Here is a 25,686-nt window from a genome sequence, read left to right on the forward strand (position 1 = left end):
TTCTTTGTTTTCTCAACAATATGTCTTAGACTTATAAATTAGAATTTATAGGCCAGGCGCGGTGGCTCACGCCTGTAATCCTAGCCCTCTGGGAGGCCAAGGCAGGTGGATCGCTCGAGATCAGGACTTCGAGACCAGCCTGAGCGAGACCCCCGTCTCTACTAAAAATAGAAATAAATTATCTGGACGACTAAAAAATATATATATATAAAATTAGCCAGGCATGGTGGCGCATGCCTGTAGTCCCAGCTACTCGGGAGGCTGAGGCAGTAGGATCGCTTAAGCCCAGGAGTTTGAGGTTGCTGTGAGCTAGGCTGATGCCACGGCACTCACTCTAGCCTGGGCAACAAAGTGAGACTCTGTCTTAAAAAAAAAAAAGAATTTATAAATCTATCTCACTCTTTTAAAAATTATACCCACCAAACTCATAATGGTGGATACCTCTGGAAGGATAGGATACCTCTTTGACAGGGTTGGTGGTCAAGGGCACTTTGGCTTTTATAAAACATTTTGATTTTTTTTACAAGGTGAATGAATTCATTTTGACTTGTGGAATTAAAAATTTGAAAAATGAATCAGAGTTATATGGGTGAAAAGGGCAAGTTGGAGTAAGAACAGAAAAACTTTAGGGAAGAAAGCATTTTTTTCTTTTTTTTACAATGGGATTTCACTCTGTTGCCCACGCTGGAGTACAGTGGTATAGTATGATCATAGCTCACTGCAGCCTCACACTCCTAAACTCAAGTGATCCTCCTGCCTCAGTCTCCTGAGTAGCTGGGACTATAGTGTGTACCACCACATCTGGCTAATTTTTTTCTTTTCTTTTTTTTGTGATGTTGCCTAGGCTGGTCTTGAACTCCTGGCCTCAAGCAATCCTTCCACCTCAGCCTCTCGAGTGGCTAGGACTATAGGTGTGAGCTACTGTGCCTGGCTAACATACTATTTCATAGTAGCTTTTCCTCTTGCAGCATTTCAAAAGATCCTACAGCTCCTCCATTTTTTCCCCAATAATTTGTTCAATATCATCATGTAATCAATCCATAAAATGCCCTGTGTTCACTGGTAGCAGAATCTTTTCCTCTGAATATCAAGTCACTCTTTCCATTCTTTTCTCTCTTTTGCTTCTGTGGGCACACATTATGTATTTTTGTGGAACCTGGAGAAGCTGAAGTTAGAGTTTGTTTATTTTTTCATGTGAATGAAGATAAAGTTCCTTAAAAACCAAGTCCAAATAGCTACAAAGCAATCCTTTTATTTGCTCATTTACTCTTACACAGACTATTTGGCCGGGCCCTCCTAAAAGTCAGTAGACGGGAAAATATGCTGTCTTAAAATATAATGTAATGAAAAACAGTGGGCTTCTAATCATTTCCCCAAGGTTATTCCTGTTCTTTCCAGTAAACTAGAGCAAGATTGGCCACCTTTTTACGGATGACATAAAAAATAAACAGGGACTAAAATGGCAAATGACATCTTTAGCAATCCAAGATGCAGGTAACACAAGTCTTCTCAGAGCAGCGACACCTTCTGCAAGGTTTAATAGGGCTTTAATTCAGTGTCCAGAGGGGTCCTCAGTGGCTCTGTGCCTACAGTACCTCCTAGGTGCTCTGGCAGCCTTCTCTGGACGCCAGTCTAGCTTTGTCCCTAGTCTTTGGCTGCCGAGCTCCTCTAATTGAATGTTCCTTGAGATCTCTTCTCAGCTTCTTGTTTCCCTGTCGCTTGTTTATTGCACAAATGAATGAATGAGGGCTAGGCATTTTGCTCACGGTCGCAGTCCTGCTAAGTGACAAGGCCCACTTGTTTCTCTCTTCAGCACTTTGCTACTTACTGTGGGGAATAGAAGAAAAACACAAAATATATCTCTCCCCTTTCCCCCATCACCTATCTGGGACCAAGTCAATTCTAGCCAAATGCCTGGAAAATTGTCATGTGTATATTCCTATAGATACATATATACTATTTTTTATAGATGACTTAACCTAATTAGTGTTGATGTGTTAACTCAGCAGCAAGGGCTGTTAGCCTCTAATGCATAATATTAAAAAGGGAAAATATTTTTACACAGCTCAATACATATCTTCAGACTTAAGTAAACTGAGGTTTCAAATGAATACAAAAATGTTTAAAGTCTATGAGTTGGTACATTGAACAAGAGTGATACGTGGATTATGATCAAAGCAGAAGTTTATTTTTACCTCCCACTGTTTCTTTGAACATTATTTAATGGAGTAATCATCCCTATCTCCCAACATCCAGTGGACCCGTGGCTTTCTTCCACTTTCAGGTAATGGCCCCACTGCCACTTTAAGTTACAAACATAATTTTGTTTCAGAAATAGGCACTAAACACTTAATGATCAAAATATACAACTTTGCTTGGCATTAAGTCTTCTCTCCACTGGCTTGGGCTTCCATGTCTCATGTGGCTGTATCTCTATTTGAGGATCCTTTGCAGTTCTTTTCTCAGCTCTTGGGCAGCTGACATAAACTTCTGTCCTCTTCCTGCTGAAGTCTCTTTGCCTCTTCAGATGATCTTGTGTAGTAGGCCCCAAACAGCCCCATGCCAACTCTCTGTCAAGCATGGTGCAGGTTTGGTCCGGTGCTCTGACAAATTTTGGGAGTGTGGCAGTGGAGATTCTAGCATGGCCAATGCGAGGTGTTCCAAACACAGAAAACAGCCATGCATGGGGAATGAGGCCTTTACACTCAAACAGAATAACGGAAATCTCCTTAGAAGTCATCTCGCTATTTGCTGGGCTTTACTGAACAAGAAATAGAGGGCAAAGGAATGATTAACTCAATAATAAATTGATAACAGACTAAGAGTAGAATATAATTTTACAATGGCTAGTCTTGGGCCCTCTGCCACACTACTTCTCAAAGTAAATTTTATCTGTGCCTTTGCTAAGCTTCCGTAAAAAGCCAAAATCAACATATGGGCTTAGGTGAGTGATTTTAACACATCACATCATTAGGTTGGGTTTTTCCTAATGTCTTACCATGTCCCACGTACATGATAAGCATTCTTCTTGAAATGAAGATTTGGGTGCATAGCCTGACAAGTACATATATGCCAGTGGGTACAATAAAGCTGTCTATAGGTTGAGCATCCCAAATCCAAACATCTAAAATCCAAAATGCTCCAGAATTTGAAACTTTTTGAGTGCAAACATGACACTCAAAACAAATGTTCACTGGAGCATTTTGGATTTCAGATTTTCAGATTTTGGATGTCCAACCGATATAATGCAAATATTCCAAAATCTGAAAAAATCTGAAATGCCAAACACATCTGGTCTCAAGCATTTCAGATAAGGGATTCTCAACCTGTATTATTAATACCTGGACTATCTGGGAGAAATCTGGGATAACCAGTCTCCAAAATAGCGTTTTGTTGAATGGCTAAGAGTTCCACGGGGAATTCAGTGGAGGTGGTCAGTGTGCCCTGCTTTCCCCCAGAGCCAAAGGAGATAGTTCCGTGTTTACTCTGTGATGGTTAAAGAAGTGAGTGAGAATCTTAATGTTGACATGATAGAAGGTTATAGTATACTTATCCTTCCTGCTGCTGCAAATTAGTCTTGCTCAATTCACCTGTCCTTTATTGAGCACTTATCCCACGCCATGTACTAGTTGCTGTGAATACAAGACTAGACACAGCCCTCACCCTCAAGTGGTTTACAGAGTGAGGCAAAGTGCTAAGGTACTACGCATTTAGAAATTATTATGGATAATGCTTTTATCCATAGAAAGGTTTGTGATTTACAAAGTAATTCCAGTCTCAAAACCATATATGTTAGGTGAAATTATCCTCTCTATTTTATAGGTAAAGCAATGGAGGCCCGGAGATGTAAAATTATGTGCTCATGTTTCCAAAGATTAAGTTGCAAAATCCAGAATTAAACTCAGTTCATCTGACTCTTTTCCAGGGTTGTCCCTTTCAGTAGCATTTGTATTTCAACAAGAAACAAAGAACGCAACAGGATTCAACTAGGGGACTTCAGGAGGTATTTGAGAGTTTGGAGCACTGGGGACTTCCCAGGGTCCCTGAAATGCCAGTACAGAAGCAGCCTGTGGATAAGACCCACCTGGAAATGAGACTCCTCCTGAGGAGCAGCACCGCAGCCCCATCCTTGGCTGCCCTGAACGGCCTTCCTGCCAAGTCCAAAGCCTGCCTTCCTTTGGGGCCAGGGTTTCTGAATGGCTTTCTGAGGGCTCATTACTACTTTTCAGTAGATTAGGTGCAAACATTCTGAGTAAACAAAGGAAAATTTCCTACCATTGGCAGCCCACTACTAACTGCTACACTGTGAATGGTTTCCTCTGAGTTAATTAAAAGAAGAAGGAGGAGGAGGAGGAGGAGGAAGAGGAGTAGGAGGAGGGAAAGGTAAGTTGGGAGTTGCTGGGAGGGTGGAGAGGGCACGGCAGGGACTTGGCTGCAGCTGCAAATCAACTTCAGACCCCAGAGGGACTTAAAAGAACTACCAGAGCCCACAATGGCTCTTTAGTGTAGCCTGTGTTTACTCAGGACCCAGCCTCAGCCCCAAAGGCAGCCTGCATGTAAATGCCACATTGTGCAGTGATTTTTCAGTTACTTCGGTGGCTTCAGGCTGGTAGCAGATGATTTGTGAGACTGCTTCAGATCCATCAGGTTTTGAAATTCTACATTGGCTGCTATATGTTGCTTTTGAGACTCATTTATTTATCCTTCCATTCAGCAAAGTTTAATCAAATAAATGCCTACTGCGTGCAGCACTGTAGTAGGCACCAGGAATAGGAAAGCTTAAAGTACATGGCCACTGTCCTAAAAAGAAGATGCTGAGGCCCATGTGATCCCTTGGGAAATTCCTTATTTTACTGAGAGCATTGCCATGACCTTCACTCTCTCCCTGGGTCCTCTGATGAGTTAATCCAGTAGATCGGGTGTACAATGAATTCATCAAGCATAGACTGAAGACCTACTATGAGCCAAGCCCTTCTCAAGGCACCAGAGATAAAAATACAGAAAACACGTGGTCTCTGCCCTCAAGGACATTCAGACTAGTGAGAGAGACAGGTCTGTAGTTTCACTGAAGAGCTGCAATTACTAAGATAAACAACTGTTCAGGGTCTGGTGGAGGCATAAAGGAGAGACTGGGCTTAGTCACAAAAGAAGACTTCACAGAGGAGATGATGCTAATACTGAATCAAGAAAGATAAATAGATGTTCAACCACATGGATTGTGGGAGAAAGAATGTCCATAATACCATGAAAAGTGCTTCATTCATTCATTCATCAAACATTTATTAAGTACCTGGTATGTGCCAGGCACCAGGTTAGATGCTGTGATAGACTCTGGCAATACAAAGACGGTAAGACCCTGTCCCTACCCTCTGGAAACTTATTCTCCATGGAAAGGGACAGACTCATAACATATTATAACCGCAATACAGTGACCTAAGTTGTACAGTCACAGATGCCCAGGAGGTTATTTATGGTTTCTTTCTCACACCTGGACATAAAATGTTAATATCAGATTTTGCCTTCCTGTAATTTAACCCTAATTTAATGGGAGGACATGCTCACAGGGAGGGCACCTAAGAGGCAACATAGTGTGAAGGCAAGAGTAGAGCCTTTGGAATTAATATAGGGTTGGGTTCAAATCCTGCTTTTGCCGTACTAGCTATGTGACCTCCGGCAAGTCATATCAGTTTTATTTTCTCGTCTGCAACCTGACTTAGAGGGTCATCGTGAGGACTAGAGACAAAACATGTATAAAGGGATCACAAGTGATCAATAAAAAGTAGTTTCTTCTTAGTGCACATATTTCTCATTTACAAATATCAGAACCATGGAATGTTTTTCTGAGTCGTGTATTTGTAGTAATGACAGGAAGCTAGCGGAGGCAGGGACTTAAAAATATGGAAGAATTTAGGGGTAGGAAAGAGCAAAGAAGAGGGTTTATGGGTGAGGAGTGAAGAACAAGAGAAGATGGCCAAGGAAAATGGCAGAGTGGCCAAAAAAGACTGTTAAGAATAGGGAAGTCTAACACTCAGTTTTGACTTGTTTGCATTTATGCAACAAAACACCACTTTAAAAAAAAAAAAAACCTTTGATGAAAGGTTGCTTCATAGGTAAAAGCCTTAAGTGAATAGGATTTGGATGGAAATAAAAGTACTCCAAAATGAATTTCCCATTTGGGTGAACCCCGGGGTGGAGATGAAAGAACAGATTCTTTCTGGAGAACCAGAAAGCAGAGTCATGAATTAGAAACCACAGGTGATTCTGAGAACTCAGGTATTTCAAAAATTTTTAGAAATCTTTTGGTAGAGTTTGAACTGTTTGCAGAACTTGATGGATAATTGAGCTAATCATATATCAATCTTGTAGAACAGGAAGACCTTATCTGACAATATGCAAATAGTAAAACTTGGGAGTGTTTTAAGGTTATGCTGATGGCAGTGGTTATGGTCTACTTCTTGAATAAAACCATGTGGCAGGACATCTACTAGCTCACAATTATTAATCTAGCTATTTAAAAAATAAAATATGTTGCAGAGGTTTCCTTTCATGTGATGATCACAGGGATGATGATGCAAAAATTGACACTGACTGTGTTGTTAAAGGTAAAGTATGCACCTTACCTGTATATGGACATGGAGGGAGAGAAAGGGACCCAGCAGCATCCCCAGTGGAAGGAGCCAGCTCCCCTGGATTTTAAGTCCCACGAAAGGGCCCACTGCCAGTGAAACGGCCTCAGCAGAATCCTTCGAGAATGTCTCCTTGACATTTTCTACTTCTTCCAAATTGTGGAGATTCTGGCTGTAAACCCACCTTCTCACTGGATGCAAGTAACTGGTAACAACCCTAGAGCATTCCTGGATATTTTGCTGAGAGCCTGGGAGAGGTGAAGGTCAATATCCCTGGTGTGTTACTCCTTAGTAGTCTCAAGCTTCACGTCTGGGTCTCTTCTGGAACCTATGTTTTAGAGATGGTAGAGGGAGCATGACTTTTAGCAGTGGGAAGCTGTGGGAAGCAGCGTAGTATAACACAAAGCACATGGACTTAGGAGTCAGATTTGCTGATTGTTTTGATTGCCTCATCTTCATCCCCTTGATGAGCAACGGAGTCCCACCCTAGGGTTATGAGGATACCTGAAAACGTGACACTCGATGCTAGACAAATGAGACTGGCAGCAGTTTATTAGGCACATATACTCACAGTCCAGGGGAGGAGAACACCACATGCCATGCAGGGCCACACAGGGTTTGCACTTGGGAACAGAGAACAGAATGAACACGGAGGGGCTGTGGGAGTTAGCCTTAGTAGTAACATGAGGGTGGGGTGACCCCTGGTTCCTATGGGAGGGTGTGATTTGCTTGTTTGAATAACTCCTCGGACTGGCAGAGAACTGAAGCCTGCTACGGAGGGATAGACAGAAACTGTTCCTGGGCCTTATGATAAGGAAGGTTGTTTCGGTGGGGTACCTTATCTTTGGGAGCACAGAGGGAGGGGAACTTGAGGTTAGGCCATTTGAGGCCCTCTTGATTTTACCAGAGGTCATGACTTTAGGGAAACAATTTAAGCAGAGTCTCACATCCTTGTTTGTTAGATGAGGATAATAATACAAGATGCATAGAGTTCTTGCTGTTATTAAATGAGAAGTCCCAGCACACTGTAAACACAGAGCAGTAACTGGTTAAGCAACATGTCTGTAGTTCATTCTCTTCACTACTTGGGAGACATAATCAAAAAAGAAAGGAGATGATCCAGCCAAATCTCCTTGTAAACATGTTAATGAAAGACCTCCTGGCAAACAAACTAATGGTATTTGCTAGCAGGAGAGTGCTTATCCTTGGGATGCTTTCAGAAGGATGTACTTGGTTGTCTAGGATTGCTTATGTCATCCTGTAGTCTATGGATTTATGTGGGATGGATCCTTGGAAATATCATGTAAGTTATGTAATCATCTAAGTGTAAAATGGGGATGTCTCATGTTTCAGATGGTTCCTTGTGTGTAGGTTTTGTCACAGCACATATCACTTAATGACCTCATATGTTGATGAACAGATAAAGCAGGATCACCAGATATCTTAGAAAAACCTATAATATGATAGATAAAGTCCTAACTAAAGAAACAAGGAAAATATTTCCTCTTTTTAATTTTTAGATGACTGAGTTTACAGTGTAAGAAACAGAGAAAATAAAAGCTACCTAGAAGAGACAATGCAGGGACATAGAAATTGCAAAACCAGTAACCTTACTTTCCTCATGGAGATAAAAGAAGACACTGTATTCAAGAATGTAGAACAGAATGTTACATGAAAAAAACAATAAATGTTCAGAGTATTAAAAAAGAATTTCTTGGAAATTAAAACATGATGTCAGAAATGAAAAACTCAGTAGGTGGGTTAGGAAATAAAGTTGAGAAAATCTCCCAGAAAGTATAGCAGAAAGATAAAGAGAGAGAAAACAGGGGATAAAAAATAAGAAATTTGAAAACTATTCCAGGAGATTCAACATGTTAAATGTAGGAAATCAATTTAGAAGATCAGCCATTTGATCTAACTGAAATGTCATGTTTCATAGAATGACATGTAAATAGACCTTTGAATGCTCTGCACATACTAAAATATTGTCTTCAAGTAGTATTCTTAAAATAACTGCCCACTTTTGAAAGGTTGCTGATGCTTCTTCAGCAGATTCATATATTCCGATGTTCATCCTCAGTTCCATGATGGATAGTAAATGTTGACAAATATTTTGGTTACCAAACAATAAAATAAATAACTAAATAGTTGTAGATTTATACCATATGATAAATGATCATTCTATGTAACAAGAGCATTCGAACTACACACTAATGGCTCCAGGACAGGATTCCTTAGTCTTTATTTTCTGTACACATTTTACACAAATCTGACCAATAATGTTTCATGTTTCCCACTGACCCCCTGCATTTTAAAGGCCACTGAAAACTTCTTATGAACTAAGTGGCTGGCCAGGGCTTCGAATATTTTTTCATCATGACCAGAGACCATAAAGCATGAGCTCTCCCTAGCTGCTGTGTCAGAGTGCACTTGATTTATATCATTAATCATTCTTCATACTGTCCTAGAAGGGAGAAGTTAGTTACATTGCACCACAAAAAGATCAGGAAAATGAGAGGGGTCTCTGGTTATTGTTAATGTTTAATCATAGTTTCGAGGGAGAACTGCATGCGCATCTCACATATTACTACATGAAAACATGTAGGAGCTAGAAGTGCAAAATTAAGGACTACCATTCTGATTTATGTTAATTCTACTGTTAATATTTCTTTAAAACAATGAAAAAATGGATCAAATATGAAATTGGATAGAATGCTGGGACAATGGGTGTAAATAAGAGGTATAAATCAGGATATTTGGTCATTCAATATTTTCTTTCCTGTTTGCTGGAGCAAAAGCCAGTCTGGAAAATATTAGCTGCTTATCTTCAACTTAGGCATTGATTCCAATTGTAGTTGTTCTTCCAGGTATATTGTCATGACTAGAATAAATCAACACAGCTTCCGGCACCTGTCATGTAGTTATGGACCCAGTAAATACTTTATATTTAATTCCATCAGCAAAGATAATCGGAAATAGTTTGCTTTCACCTAGCAAGGATAGCAGGATACTTTCACTATCTTATGTCAAGGCTGTATCTAGAGACAAATTGATACCCAAGTGCTACCAACATAAATAAAAAGACACAATGGTTTTGCTTATGGTTTTGAAAGCAGTCTGTGGCAAGAGGGAGCTCTGCACCATCCAAGCTGCAGTGCAAGCTGCCTTGCCACTTTGCCCTCATGTTACAAAAGGCACAATACTTTTAATTCCTGTCTGTGGTAGATAGGACTGCCTTGTGAAGCACTTGTGCAAACCAAATAGAATTGCAGTGCAGACTCCTAGAATTTTGGAGTACAATCAACTATTCTCCATTTGATAAGCAGTTCCTATCTTGCTATTGGCCTTGGTAGAGATTGACCACTTGACCACAACATACCACATGAGTATGAGACCTCAGTTGGTCTTATGAATGGGGCATTTTGAATCATAAAGCAGAATTCTCTGTTAAGTGAAAATTGTGTATACAAGAGTAGACTTGGGAGGAACACGTAAATTACATGAGCAGGTGGCTCAGACTCCTATGACACTTGCTTCTGCTGCTTTACTGCTCTCCCTGAACCCACACCTATGACCTCATGGGGAGTTCTAATTAACAGCAGAAGAAAAATTTTGAGTCTGCTTTACACTTGGGTGTCCATGGTGTAGCATTAGTCATCCCCACACCAGTATAGCAGTAAAAAACAGTAGCGGCACAAAAAGACAAATATTGTATGATGCCACTTATATGAGGTACATAGAAAATTCAAACTCATAGAGGCAGAAAGTAGAACAGTAGTTACCAGGGGCTGGAGGGAGGAGGGAATAAGGAGTTATTGTTTAATGGGTGCAGAGTTTCAGTTTGAAATGATGAAAACGTTCTGGAAATAGCAGTGATGATTGCACAACAATGTGAATCTTCTTAATGCCACTGATGTGTACACTTAAGAATGGTTGAAATGGCAAACTTTATGTGTATTTTATCACAATAAAATTTTTAATTGAAAAATAAAAACAGTAGCAAAAGAGAATCCTCCCAATAGGGGGAGCTTGGATTTACCATGCAAGTAGACATGGCCTCATATATAAATCTTCACTGGTGTGTGGACAATGCCTAATGTTTGGTCAGTGACTTGAAAAGTTCAAGACTGGAAGATTGATAGCAAGGGTGTCAGTATGGGTCTCTTGGAATGGGCACAGCCCCTGAATATATATGTAGCCTATACCCACCAGAGGCATTCAATGGAGAGGATGTTCCTAACAATCAGGTGTGCAAGATGATCCATTTGGTTGCCAGGGCCTCTTTCTCCAGCCATATCAGTGCTTGCTTAATGGAATCATGCACACAGGGTCCACAGGGAGGCTGTCTGTGTAGGAGTGCAATGACACAAATTGCTCTTCAGATTAGATCTGATTGCCACCACTGCTGAGTGTGCAATGCACCAACAGCAGAGGCCACCATGAGTCTGCATACGGCATTATTCTCTAGCTGGCCTCTCCTGTTTGCTACGTTGACAAAGGTTATTTACTCTGGATCTCTTTTTTCATGGGGGCCACAGTTATTTGTCCTTATTAGGATAGATCCTTTTTTTCTTATTTTTTTACTGGAATAAATTCTTATTCTAGATATGATTTTGCCTTCCTTGCCTGTCTTGCTCCTACTAGCTTTACTATATGTGGACTCATAGACTGTCTCATCTATGGCCACAGTATCACATTATATCATCTGTAACCAAGAAACTGACTTTGCAGAAAATGCAGTGGGCCAATAGACTTATCCATGAGTTTTACATAGAAGCAGGTGGCTTGATAAAAAGGTAGGTTACAGTTAGGATACCAGCTGGAAAACAGCACCCTGGGAATTTGGGGCACTCATGCAGGTTACAACGTACGCCTTAAACCAGCAGCCAATGTAGGACACAATTTGTCTAATAGACATAATACACTGGTTTAAGAACCAAGGTGAAAGTGGCAGTGACCTTCCTGCTATTACATATAGTAACCCACCTATCAAAGTTTTGCATAATATCCTCACAACCTTTAGACTGGCAAGTTGGGAGGTTTGGGTGCCCAATAGAGAAATAATTCCACCAGTAAACACATGAGAATGGCCCCATAAATTAGAAGCTGAGACTGCTTGTCATTTGTAAGTTTGTATTCCTCATGTTGAAGAACCAACAGGCAGGAAAGAAGGTTACTGTACTGACTCGGGTGATTAATCCTGATTACCAAGGGGAAATGGAGTTGCTGCCCCATAATGGGTGCGTGGATGCCTATGCCTAGATCTCAGGGGTTGCCCATGGCCAGTAACAATGGTCAGGGAGAAACCATGGCAAACTAATAGAGATAGGTCTTTAGTAGGAAAGAAATTTTGGATCCTTCTCTTCAGTTAAAAAAACTCATACAGACCAAGATGCTCAGAGAGTAGGGGGGAACATTGCGATGATCGTCAAACAAGGCCTCAAGACCAGGTATAGAAGTGGGGACTGTGGCATCTGCATTTTATGACAATTGTTTACTTCTCCCTTTTTCTGTTCACATGAAGTAGTATTTATGTGAAAGTAAACACTGATGTTAGTTAATATCACAGTGTAGCTCCAAGTGGAAATTGGAATGAATTGACATCATTCCCAGGTCATACAGGATAGGACTGGTAGGATTTTGTGTTTCCCCAGTTTTGTTTTGGTTTGTTTTTCATTATTTTCAGTCAAATCAAGAAAAGAGTAGATGGACCATGCTGGTTGTTTTCCATCTGCCACTCCAGATCCACTCTCCACCCTTCCCTGCCTGAGTCTGCACCCTGCGAGGATGACCTCTAAGGCCTGCTGCACCTGCACTCATTTGCCCTATAGCTTTCAAGTGGTTCAGCCAGCAGAAGGCATCAGGAGGAATTTGAAAGATGGAAGGAGAGAAAGGTTCGGGTATTTCTTCCTCACTCTCTCCCTACCAGACCAGTAGCAGCATCTTAATTCTTCTACCTATGGCTATTCTTTCAGGCCACCTCCTTCAAGTCCACAGCTCTTTCTGGGTTTGGTAACACCTCAATCTCCCCTCACACCTCAGGCCGCAGAGTGGGTACAGATTCCAGCTGTTGCTAGACCCAGGTGCTTCACTGTCCCTTATTGGTTCTTTCAACTCTGTCCTCATCTCTATGTGTGGTCCTTTCATCAAACTTTCTTCTATTAAACCTTTTTTATTCTTTAGGGCAAGGACTGAATTTGTGGTTTTTAAAGTATTTATTATTGAAGCCTGAATATTTAATAAAATGCACAGATTTCAAGAATACAATTTAGTGAGGTTTGACAAATGTATTGTTGGGGCTCAGAAACTGGTACCCTAAAATATGGCATTTTGACATGTTGAACTCAAGAAGTCTCAGGGGCCCTCTGAACTTCCTCCCTACCCCACCATCTCTCCCAAAACACAGGATAAAGTTGTTCTCTAAAGTTCATTATCTGCCTAAAGTCTAGACCTACCACAGAAGAAAGCAATTACCTCCAGTCCCTTCTGTTAGTTTTCATTAACCAAACCCTATCTCAGGAAGGAAGACTAAAGTCTATCAACAAACCTGGTCAGACTTTTGTCACAAATCTCTGTCCTCTCTGGGAGCCCAACAGCCTTTGCCCCAGACCACTGTGTGTTCTCCGAGCCCACTGAATTCTCCCTAGTAATCATTTATTGCCCCTCAACAGAATTTTTCTTCTCCCTGCCTCCTAGAACATGTTTTTCCAGGATCCAAGCCCTCATACTTTCTGCAATCTTAAGATGTATATAAGCTTCTGTACCCCCTTGAGGGGTTATCTTCATTCTAAAGGCTCCTGTGCATACACGTGAAATTTGTATGCCTTTTCTTCTTCTTAATCTACCTTATTGTGAGTTGACTTTTCAGCAAACTTCTCAGCAAACCAAGGGGTTTCCCCTTTCCTGCTACAGTATGTACCTTGTGACCACCATCCCCACGATCAAGAAATAGAATATTCCCATGATGTCAGAAGATACCTTGTATTCACACTCTGTCAAAAGCAACCGCTGTGTTGATTGTTTTCACCACAGATTTAGTGTTGTTCCTTCTTAAACTTCATATAAATAAAGTCATACAGTATGAATGCTTTTGTGTAAGAGTTCTTTCACTCAGTATAATATTTTTGAGATTCATCCATGCTGTTGAGCAGTTCATTCAGTAATTGGTTCCTTTTATTTTTGAATAGTATTCCATTGTGTGAATAGGACACAGATTTTTTTTTATTCATCTGTTGATGACATTTGAGTTGCTTCTGGTTTTGATTATTGTGAGTAAAGCTGCTATGAACATTTGTGCACAAATCTATTTGTGGGCATAAGTTTTTATTTCTTTTGGATATGCATCTACAGAGAAATGTCTGTGTCTTAAAGCATGTTTAACTTTATATGAAACAGCCAAACAGTTTTCTAAAGCAGTTGGCTGGGAATAGTGGCTCACACCTGTAATCCAGCACTTTGGGAGGCTGAGGTGGGAGGATAGCTTGAGGTCAGGAGTTGGAGACCAGCCTGGTCAACATAACGAGACCTCATCTCTACCAAAAAAAAAAAAAAAAGCTGGGCATGGTACATGGCTGTAGTCCTACCTACTTGGCAGTCTGGGGCAGGAGAATTGCTTCAGCCCAGGAGTTCCAGACCGCAGTGAGCTATGATTGTGCCACTGCACTCCAGCCTGAGTGAGAGTGAGACCCCATCTCAAAAAGAAAAAAATATTAAGTAATAAAGCAGTTGTACCAATTAAACCTTTGCCATCTCCCCAGATCAGGACAGGCCAAGATTGATCTGAATAAAGATAACCTTTAAAATGTCATTTGGATTAGGTAGTAATATTCAATTGAATGTTCTGAAAAGGTTATTAGGCTTGAGTGGGTCAGTTGGTGTAACAGTTCTGGTAGGTGCCTTCTGACCCTTCCCCTCCATTCTCAGCACCAAGCAGGCTTTAACTTGTTCCCTCCAGCCCAGACATGTGAAGTCTCACTCCTTAGGTTACCAGCTAACTGTTAGAAGGGAAGCAGGTAAGTAAATTCATTTACACTCAAGTGTGAATGACTGTCAGGCTTCACTGCACCTAACACTCCAGAGTATTTATATTTTAAAAGCAAAGTTTAATTATCCAGAGGAATTAATCATTAATAGTAGCCTGGTAGTTGATGGGAAGGAGTGAGGAGTGAAGAGATCTTTTCAATGCACTTCAAAAATTATGCAAGCTAAAAAATGACGCCTGCAGTAAATTGGGTTTAAATCCCAATTCCTGCTGTGAAAAGAAAGTACATTCTTCCCATGTATGTGTCCTGGCAGTTCATGAAATGGGGGCAATCATCTGTCGGTTTTAGCACCTATCACTTTTTCAATCTTAAGTATCTGTCTCATTTAAGTGTGAACATTTTAAGGACAGATGGTAGCCTCATTCAGTATCTAGCACAGGGCTAGGCATTCAGTAGGTATGTTGACGTGTACATGAATATGGAAGGAACTTGTAAACTGTAGGTGCCACTGGTACTCCAGATAACAATACTGATCTTGCTTTCTCTACCTGGGAAGAAAGCAAACCCTGCTTCTCCACTGAATAGTGTTGATGGTGGTAAGACGGGATAGAGGGTGAGCTGGAGGAAAGAATCCATTCAAGGAAGGGACCCCACGCAGCAGAATTCATCGGGACGATTATTTAGAGCAGATTCCCAAGCCAGACCGATGGAATCCGAACCTCGAGACCTTTTGAGATCAAGGAGCCCCGATTTGAGGTGGGTGGTAACCCTACCAGCGCTCTTGGTGTTCTTTGAGAAATACTAGGCTGTACCAGAAAAAGTGAAGGAAGCGTTCCTGAAGATGCCGTTTCCTGAGTGACTTTAAAGACACGCTTTTATTTTAGGAAAGAGGAACCTGCTATTCCGTGCGTTTCACACCTTAAAGTGAGGGTCGGAAGTTAGATTCTTCCTCTTTTTCCTTAAAACAAAACAAAAACCCAAAAGCTCCTCCTCTATAGGAAGACGCCAGCTGGAAAGCCAAGAGGCAGAGGGCAGAGTTGGGCACCCGCTTTTTAACGGTCCTGCCCGAGGGCCTCGGCCTCCCAGCCTGCGTCACCGTCTCCCCCAGAGTCCCCCAGATAGGCGGGGGTGGCCTGCAGCCGGCTCTCCGACCTCCCCGCCTCCCGGCGCCCTCACCCTCCACCCCGCTGCGCCCGCGGAAAGCGCGGTCCGGCACAGCCCCTTTTGGCACCGAAGCTTCCAGGTGCCCGGCGAGAAGGCGGAGCCGGGCTGCAGCCGCCTCTCCGGCGCCACGGAGAAGACCCCCGGGAGTTCGGCGGCCCCAGCGCTGCGGCGTCCCAGGCCTCCCCCGGCTTTCCGCGTTCTTCCCTCCGGGCGCGCCGGGCGCGAAGTCTGCGGCTCGCGAGCCGAGCGCAGAGCGCAGCGCCGAGTGGCGCACGCCGGGCCGTGGCCGGGCACCCCCGAGCGCAGCCAGCGCCCTCGCCGGAGCCCGCGGACCCCGGGACCATGACTGCCAAGGCACCTGGCCGGCCTGCCCGGCTGCACAGCCCCCTGTCCGGGGTCTGGGCGGCGGCGCTGCTCCTGCTGGGTCTGCCGCGCCTCTACGTGCGGGCGGATGGTGAGTGTTCGGGAGGCTGCGAGGCCCAGGGGGGACTGTGGGGTCCGGGCGGGGAGGACGAAGCTCGCCCGCGCTGCTCCCTCGGACGGGCCGGGCAAGCGGCCAGCCCGGGAGGAACGAGCGCGCGGCGGTCTCGCGACCCAGCATCCCTGTCCCGGCCCGCCGAGCGCCCGCGAGCCTGCGCGCCCACACGCCCGCCGGGGCGCCTGCACCTCCCTCAGCGCCGAGCGCGCGGGACAGCCCGTGCTTTGGTCCTGCCGTCCCGCCGCGAGCTTTCCCAAGGTCCCCATCAAAGTTCTTCAAAGTGAAATCACGTCTAAGGTGCCCTAGGACCTCCTCTGTTGAGAGGTGACTTTCCACCACCTCTCAATTTCTCAACGTCTATTAGATGTGCTCCTGATGACAAGGTCGCTGGTTAGAAAACTCCCTCGGATATTTTCTTGGTCCAAGAAAAACTGAAAGGATGAGTGGGGATCAGCTAGACTACGGGAAAGAAGTGTCCTGGGCGAAAGACTCGCACGTGCAGAGGCTCTCTGAGTGGCAGGGAAAATGGGACAAATGATACAAAGTAAAGTGCCGGGAGACGGGAGTGCAAGGTGGGATGTCGAGAAATTGGTAGGGGCCAGATTATTATAGGTTCTCCAATAAGTGGTCCTCTGTTTTTGTTTTTGTTTTTTAACCCGAATTCAGCTTTTCAGACTTCCCTCAAATTACCAGGATGAGAGCTCTGTATCAATTCCGTTTTGAAAAGCTAAGTCAGCTGTGTTTTGATTTTGGAACAAAACCCTGCTGACTTGGGGCAGGAGGATCTGAAGGAAGCAGACTTAAAAGCCAGAAGTTCTCACACCCATGAGGGGTTTCTAGTAAATCCAGGCTTAGAACAAATTAAATTGATAAAGGAGAAATACCCTCGGCTGATTTAGGATGCTTTGTATATTTTTAACTGTCATTCTTATTTAGCAAGCAATATTGGGTGAAATTAGAAGACATGACAAAAAGAACCATGATGGTTAGGAAAAGGGAAAAGCCAAGAAGAAAAAAGCCTCGGGGTATTCTCTTAGAGTTTTTAGTACTGTTTTTTTAAGTGCGAGCTTGAAGAGCTCTTTGCTCCTAATTAAGGATGAATGTCTATTTCTGCATATCCTCAGAGAGAGTATTAGAGACAAAACATTTTAACTTTGAAAGCTGTTACCACTGTTAATTTTTTAAATTGAGATATAATTCACACAAAACTTACCATTTGAAACTGTACAATTCAATGGTTTTTAGCATATTCATTGTGTTGTGCAAACTGTGGTTGTGCATCTAATTCCAAGACATTTCCATCACCCCCAAAAGAAATCCCATAGCTGTTAGCAGTCAGTCCACTGGCAGTTCTTTACTGTTGTGTTTTTTGCCTGACATTGAGTGATGAAAATTAAGCAGATTTTAAAGAATGCGAGTAGAGTAAATTGGAGCTAGTATTAACTTTTGAATAATGTATACTATTGTGGCAATTTTAATTCCTTATAAAGAAATATCTTTGCAATCCATGAGGCTTTAGAGTTTCACCGCATTATAACTGTTTAAGTGGAATGCCACGTGGATAAGGGTCAATATTTTGTGCCTATCTAGTTTGATGTGGGTCATAGAAAGTAGAAGCAGAAATGTCATTGAACAAAGAGAAAGTAAGGACAACACTAGAGCTTATGATCCCATTACTGCTTGCCAGAAATGCTTCCTTTTCTCCTTTCTCCTTCCTTTTCTTCGCCCAACTTCCCCAATAGAGAATTGTAGGTACACTTCCTTTTAAGAAACTCCATTTGTTCAGCTCCAACTTTTATAATGGAACCAGGTAGAATTATAGGCTATATTATGAGCGGATTCTTTTCTTTACTAAATGCTTAACTACCACCATTTCCCACATTTGGTTCTCTGTGTGTTACAGTGATGGGAGGAAGAAGAAGAAATGTTCAGCTAAACTGTGATGCATTACATATATTTGAAGAGAGATTTAGAGAGAAACTATTTCTAAAAAATGAGTCAGTGAGAAAAATTCAAATGAAAAACATTTAGTTTACATTTGACTAATTAGATACACATCTCATACATAAAGGAGATTTGCACATACTTTTAAATACTTTTGAAATGGAAGAATCTTTGCATTAACGGAATGCAAATGAACTGTGTTTAGGTAGTGATTACAGGGAAAGACTCATTAATTCAATAGATATTATCTCCTGTATACCAGGCATTGTCCTTGCTGATAAAGATGGAATGATAAAGAAAGATAGGTCCTTTCTATAAGGGAGCTTAAAATCCATTGTGGGAGAGAGTCATTGCACAAATAATTATATAAATGAAATGTGAAATTGCGACTTTGATAACTGATAGGATTAAAGGACAGAAAGTGCTCTGAGAGCATATGCTAGGAGATTTTGACTTGGTGCAGGAGGATCTGAAAGATGAGTAAGAATTAAGTGGGCAATGAGGGGGAAGAAGGAGTGTCTTGGGTAGCGAATAACATGTGAAAGAACCTGTGAGCAGTAGGAAAAATGGAACATGTGGCAGAGGTCAGAGATGATGCGAGAGAAATTGGTAGGGCATGATGATGTGGGGCCTCATAGATCAAATTTTGTCTTAATCCAAAAAAGGAAAGGAAGATATTAAATGGTTTCAAGTAGTAGAGTACTGATCAGATTTGCATTTTGAAAAGATCACCCTGATTGTGATACAGGGAGAATAAATGGAACCAGGGCAAGATTGGATGTAGGCTGCTATTTCAGTTGTCCAGGTGAGAGATAGGGGTAGATGGAGTCAATGGAAAATATGTGGACTGAAGGGAAAAATGTGTCATCTGTGTAAGGGTGATCTTTGAAACCATGTATGTGGATGGGATCCTAAGGAAAAAATTTACAGTGAGAAGAGAAGACGACCTAGAACTGAGGCTGGAGTGAGAGAAATAGGTTTGGGATTATTGAATCTATGTTCATGCAATATATTGTCCTGTAACTTTAATTTCTTGTAATATTCTTTTTTTTTTTTTGAGACAGAGTGTCGCTTTGTTGCCCTGGCTAGAATGACTGCCGTGGCATCAGCCTAGCTCACAGCAACCTCAAATTCCTGGGCTTAAGCGATCCTCCTGCCTCAGCCTCCCGAGTAGCTGGGACTACAGGCATGTGCCACCATGCCCGGCTAATTTTTTCTATGTATATTTTAGTTGGCCAGATAATTTCTTTCTATTTTTAGTAGAGACGGGGTCTCACTCTTGCTCAGGCTGGTCTCAAACTCCTGACCTCGAGCAATCCACCTGCCTCGGCCTCCCAGAATGCTAGGATTCCAGGCGTGAGCCACCACGCCCGGCCAATTTCTTGTAATATTCTTGTCAGGTGTTGGTATCAATGTTTTGATGGTTCCTAAAATGAATTGGAAAGTTGTTTCCCCTTTTATTCTTTGGAAGAGTTTCTGTAAGATGAGGCTTTTGTTTGTTTTGACAGTAAGTTCATCTGTATTTGGAGGTTTTCTTGTAGGAAGATTTTAAATAATGAATTTAAATAATTTATTAGATAAATGAATATTCAGAATTTAAAATTCATTTTGTGTCAATATAGCTGTTTTGTTTTTTAAGAAATTTGCCCACTTCATCTAAATTGTCAAATGTGCTGGCATATATAACATAATAATCTCTAATTATCATTTCAGGGTCCTTGGGATCTGTAGTGATGTTCCCTTTTCTTCTTGGTATTGGTAATTTGTATTTTCTCTCCTTTTGTCTTGATCAGTCTTGCTAGGGGTTTTATTATTCTCTTGAAAAAAGCAGCTTTTGACTTTATTTTCTCTAATATATGTCTGCTTTCCATTTTATTGATTTCTGCTATATATTATTTTCTTCTTTCTACTTCTTTATAAGCTTTGATTTTGTGGGGCTTTTTTTTAGGTTTTTGAGATAGAAACATAAATCACTGATTTTTGACCATAATTCTTTTGTAACATGAGCCTCTGAGGCTATGAATTTCCCTTATATACTACTTTAGTTTCTCCCCAAGTTTTTGTCCCTTGAGTTGAAATATTTTCTTTCAATTGTGGTTTCTTCTTTGAACGTGATTTATTTAGAGCTATATTTTGTAGGCCGGGTGCAATGGCTCATGTCTGTAATCCTAGCACTCTGGGTGGCTGAGGCAGTAGGATTGCTTGAGGCCAGGAGTTTGAGACCAGCCTAAACAAGAGAGAGATTGTTGCTACAAAAAAACAGAAAAATTTAGCTAGGCTTGGTGTTGTACACCTGTAGACCCAGCTACTCAGAAGGCTGAGGCAGGAGGATCACTTGAGCCCAGAAACTTGAGGTTGTGGTGAGCTATGATGACACCACAGCACTCTAGCCCTGGCGACAGAAGCAAGACCCTGTCTAAAAAAAAAATAAATAAATAACAGTATATTTTGTAATTTCTATGCACAAGGGGATTTTCCTTGTTATTACTTTGTTGTCAAGAAGCAATATAACAGTAATTAAGATCACTGACAAGGAGCCAAACTGTCTGGTTTTGTATCTCAGCTGTATAATCTTAGACAAGTATTAATGACCAATTAACTGTAAAATGGGGATAATAATAACACCTATATCTTAAAGTTGTTGTAAGGATTAATATAACAAATATTTGTAAAGCAATTTGAACAACATCTGGCCCATAGTAAATGCTGTATAAGTGTTTGATAAATAAATGACTTTAGCTTGTTTGTGTTGTGGTCTGAAAAACATGCTCTGCATGGTTTGAGTCTTTTGAGATTTTTTTTTTTTTTAGATTTGCCTTATAGCTAAGTGTTTGATCCATTTTACAATTGTTCTGTACAAAATGAATGTGTATTTTGTAGTTTGGTGTGCAGTACTGTACATCGGTCCTTATATCAGGAGCGTTAATTTTGTTGCTTAAATCTTCTATATCCTTTCTGATTTTTTTCTGTTTTATCAATTAGTGAGGGGGAGAGTAGTTAAAATATTCCATGAGGATTGTGGATTCTTTCAGTTCTTGTAGTTTTGTTGGTATTACCTTTTTATAGTCAAATGTGGGAGCATCAAACACCTACACATACGTTTATTTTGAAAATTTTTTGCATTTTTTAATAACTTTTGGTTTCAAAGCTGGGGGATTATTATATTTATTATAATAATTTTGCAAGTAGATGATAGTTGTATCTTATTCTAATAAAATTGATACATTGTGAAAATTTTGCTGACAGATAGAAGTAAAGTATCTCATTCTAACTGGTCTTTTTCTCTTCTGCCTTTACCTTAAACTTTATAGGGCCACCCAGGGTATGGCTTCATCCCTCCAGGAGGCTCCTGGGGGCCGCAGTGCTCGCTCCTGCACCATGGTTTTCTTGCCTAAAGCTCTCTTTTGCTTTCAGCCTGGGCTTCCACTTCTGCCTGAATTCATGCTCCCATTCCCTCAGCTGTCACACGTTCTTTGAGGCTCTCTATATGCCCATATATTATGTGTTGCAGGAAGCCAGGGTGTACCAGACGTGGTCCCTGCCGTCTTGTCCAGTGGGAGAGAAGCACAGCAGACACAAATGACTTCGTTGTGGGAAGGACCTGCTAATGCCCTAGGCACGGGACAGAGAGAAGGGAAACAACCTGCTGTGTAGGGGTCACAGATGAAGGCAGAGCTGAGGCCTAAATCATGCCTTGGACACCAAGTGACCCAACTCAGGGGAACCCAGGACACCGAGCTTTGCCACATAGTATTTGTAACTTTTTAAAAGAAATATTTGAAGGGCTTATCCAGATAAACATGCCATAGCAGATGGTTGTTGTTACTTTTTTAAGAAGACAAGAGCAAAAAATGAATGGAAACACTAGTGTAATTGTCATCAGCTGGTCCCGGGGATGGTGTACAATGGGGGTGGTTGCTGCACTTGGGTCTTCAGGCAAGGAGGAGGCTATCGTTCTGACCAGCGTCTACCAGAGGATGAGTTTGCTGAGACTAAATTCCCATGGATCCTGGAACGTGCATGTGTTTGTGCTTGTCCCCACACAGGGAAGCTCTTTGTGCTGGAGTCTCAGAATGGCTCTCAGGGTCTGGAACTGGAGGCGGCTCAGCTGTCCTGCAAGAGCAGGGGCGCCCACCTGGTCTCTGCAGACGAGCTGCGGAGGGTGGTCCGGGATTGTGCCTTCGCAGTGTGCACCACAGGCTGGCTGGCAGACGGCACCCTGGGGTAAGTCAGCTCTCCTTTGCAACTTACCCTGACCGCCCCACCAAGGCTGACATGGGGGCTCAAAAATTGTTCTGTTGAGGCACCAGGATAGGCAGAGTGCAGTGGTCAATGGCTTCCAGGGCGTTCTTGTTTTGAGTTCTTATATAAAAGCACTTTTCTGGAGTTTTGTCACAGTCTTTTTCCCTCCTTACTTTGTTATTTTGAATTTTCTCTTTAAGTTACAAAAATAATACATGCTCATTATAAAAATTTCAAATAATACAGATATATATTAATATAAAATACAAAGTAAGTTTTTCTCTTCTTCTCCACCTAGAGATAATGACTATTAACTAGTATATATTCTTTATCGCTTTTTCTCTGTGGATAATCGTCTGCATATATTATGTATGTGTAGGAACATGGTATGGAGGTTTTAAAATATGGCCACAAGTTTTTTTCATGCCACTTCTGTCAAGAGGTGTGCTCTATATCTCCTCCCTTTGAATCAGGGACAGCATGGTATTGCCTCTACTGACAGAATACAGCATTAGTGAGAATGTGACTTCCAAGGTTGGGTTGGGAAAATCCATGCAGCTTCCATCTGGAATTCTGGGGACAACCACTTTGATAGCTTTGAGTTGCCATGTGAAGTCTGACTACGCTGAGATGGCCATGCTGTGAGGAGGGCCAGGCCACGTGGAGATGCTTCATGTAGGGGCTCTTGCCAACAGCCCCAACCAATGTCCTAGCCAAGCCAGTCTCATGGCCAAAGATGTGAGTGAAGATGCCTCCAGGTGATTCTTTTCCACAGCTGTTGAGTTGTCACCAGCCTCTAAGTCTTACCTCCTCAGGCCCTAGACATATAGCAGAGATAGGCCATTCCCACTGTGCCCTGTCTAAGTTCCTGACCAATGCAATCCTCTAGAGAAGTAATTATAAAGCTAGGAGGAAACTTTCCAATACTTCTGGTACTTGCTTCTTTAGTTATACTCAGAGAAGGCAGGAGCCATTCCACTTTCTCCTTCATGCCAGAGGAATGTGAAAGAACAAAACAAGCTCCAAGAGCTACTTTGGTAGGTGATGACCCTGAAGCTGGCTAGCTAGCAGAGAGCCATGGAAAACACCTGCTGCCATGCTGACTCACGTCTCCAAATGTGCCAAGTGTGAGGCAGCAACTGAATAAAGGGCACAACTGAGGCTAACCCAGAGCCTTTCAGTGAATCTGGAACTGTAGTTCTCTCTGCCTTATATTTTATATCCATGCTCTTGAGTAGACAAAATATGCAAGCACATTTCCGTAATGTGGTAAAGTATTAATAGTAACATTTTTCATAACTCTGTTAATATAATTTCACCAGATAACCAGGGTATTCAGAGATTCTGAAGAGCCACTTGGAACTAGGCTTAGGTCTCCTGGGCGTTACAAGTCAGAACTGAGTCATTGGAAAGGTCTATCTTCTGTGGGTTTGCTGTACAGTGTTAAGACATATTAGTGGTTCTCTGCTGAGATATTTCTTTATAAAGAAAGCATACTGACTTGTTATATTTGCTAGGCAACATATTAAAAATAGTTTTTCTGTCCTTCCATTTTAATGTCTCTGGAACCAGAAAGTATCTGACCAATTAGCATGTTCATGTCACTGTGGGTCTTTGCTGCGTGGCTTCCCTCACTCCTTACACATACACTAAAAAGCAATCATTAAATGCATGTTGCATCTTTTAATTGATGGCATAGTAGACATATAGCATATCTGACCTGTATCTCCATGAATTTATGTTGAGCATACACATAAATTCAGAGAAGGCTGAAGGTCGAGAGTGATGAATTCAGAGTCTGGGGCTACTTGTCTCCTGGGAACTTTTGCAGATTCCATAAAGGGTGGCTGAAAAGCTGAGTAGCAACTTTGATAGTCTCACGGGACTAGGAGGATAGATATTTGAATTCAACTTGTGTGTAGGAGGGGGCCTGATGAGCCCTTTTGCTTTGGGTTGGGTCCTTGCGGAGCTGTATCCCAGGAGTAAGAGTAAACTGGACACAGTATACTGGACGGTGAACTGGACGCAGACCCTCCGAGGAGCAGCAGAATACCTTCAAATCCTCTATAGCCATAAATTTGGCTTTTTTCCGCTTTTGAGGAAGATAGTATTATCCTAGGCCTCAATTTATTTCAACAATTTTAGCCAATATTGGATTTGTCATACAACATAAAATAACTAGTCACATGAGGAGACTAGGCAAAAAGAATTAAATTCAAGAAAAACAATAGCTAATAAAAACTCCAGATATTAGCATTGGTAGATGCAGACTTTAAAGTAACTATCCTTAAAATGTTCAAGGACATGAAAGACAAAAGGGAGAATTTTGTAAAACATGGAAAACTATAAAAATAATCAACTGGAAACTCTAGACATGAAAAATACAATAACTAAAATTAAAAATTTAGCGGATGGATCTAACAACTGATAAAAAGAGCCAAAGAGAGCTGGGCACAGTGGCACATGTCTGTGGTACCAGCTCTTGGGAGGCTGAGGCAGGAGGATTACTTGAGCTCAGGAGTTCAAGTCCAGCCTGGACAATACAGTGAGATCCTGTCTCTCTCTTTCTCTAAAAAAGGAAAAAGTCAAAGAGAGAATTAGTGAACTGGAAGATATTACAGAGAATGATATCCAGAATAAATAAAATAACAGAGGGAAAAAAGATGAAAAATATATAAGAAAGGGTAAAAGACAAAGAAAATGCATGTAATTAGAATTCTAAAGGGAGAAGAGAAAGAAAATGCGGTAAAAGCAATATGAGAATTATTCACAACTGAAGAAAAACATCAAGGCACAGATTCTAGAAGCCCTGCAAAGCCCAAGTAGGACAAATGCAAAGAAATCCACAACTAGGCACATTATGGTAAGACTGATATGAATGACTTGAATCAAATATGAAGAAAAAATATTAAAAGAAATAAGATAAAGAGAGATTACCTTAAAAGGAATAACAATAAACTGACAATGAAAGCCCAAAGACAAAGACGATTGATATCTTCAAAATGCTAAAAGAAAATTACTGTCAACCTAGAATTTCATACACAGTGAAAAATATCTTCCAGTAATAAAGGTGAAATAAAGACATTTTCAGACAGACAAAAGGTAAGAGAATTTATCACATCCAACCTGCATGCACTAAACAAAACACTGAAGGGTATTCTTTAGGCTAGAGGAAAATAATTGCAGGTGGAAGGCTGGAGATGCAAAAAAGAATAAATAGAAAGTTAACATATGGGAAAATTGAAATTAT

The 25,686-nt window shown here is 41.5% G+C and overlaps 1 protein-coding gene across 1 annotated transcript in view; it reads left to right on the forward strand.

The window, feature by feature from the left end:
* Positions 1 to 16,109: 16,109 nt before the first annotated feature.
* Positions 16,110 to 25,686, forward strand: part of SUSD5 (sushi domain containing 5) — a 54,328-nt gene continuing 44,751 nt past the window's right edge. The window contains exons 1-2 of the mRNA XM_045537410.1: positions 16,110 to 16,226; positions 22,241 to 22,418. Coding sequence (XP_045393366.1) covers positions 16,115 to 16,226; positions 22,241 to 22,418 — 290 coding nt within the window. The 5' untranslated portion in view covers positions 16,110 to 16,114. The remainder of the gene's footprint in view (positions 16,227 to 22,240; positions 22,419 to 25,686) is intronic.

This window comes from Lemur catta, chromosome 1 (genome assembly GCF_020740605.2).
Source record: "Lemur catta isolate mLemCat1 chromosome 1, mLemCat1.pri, whole genome shotgun sequence".
Lineage (NCBI taxonomy): Eukaryota > Metazoa > Chordata > Mammalia > Primates > Lemuridae > Lemur > Lemur catta.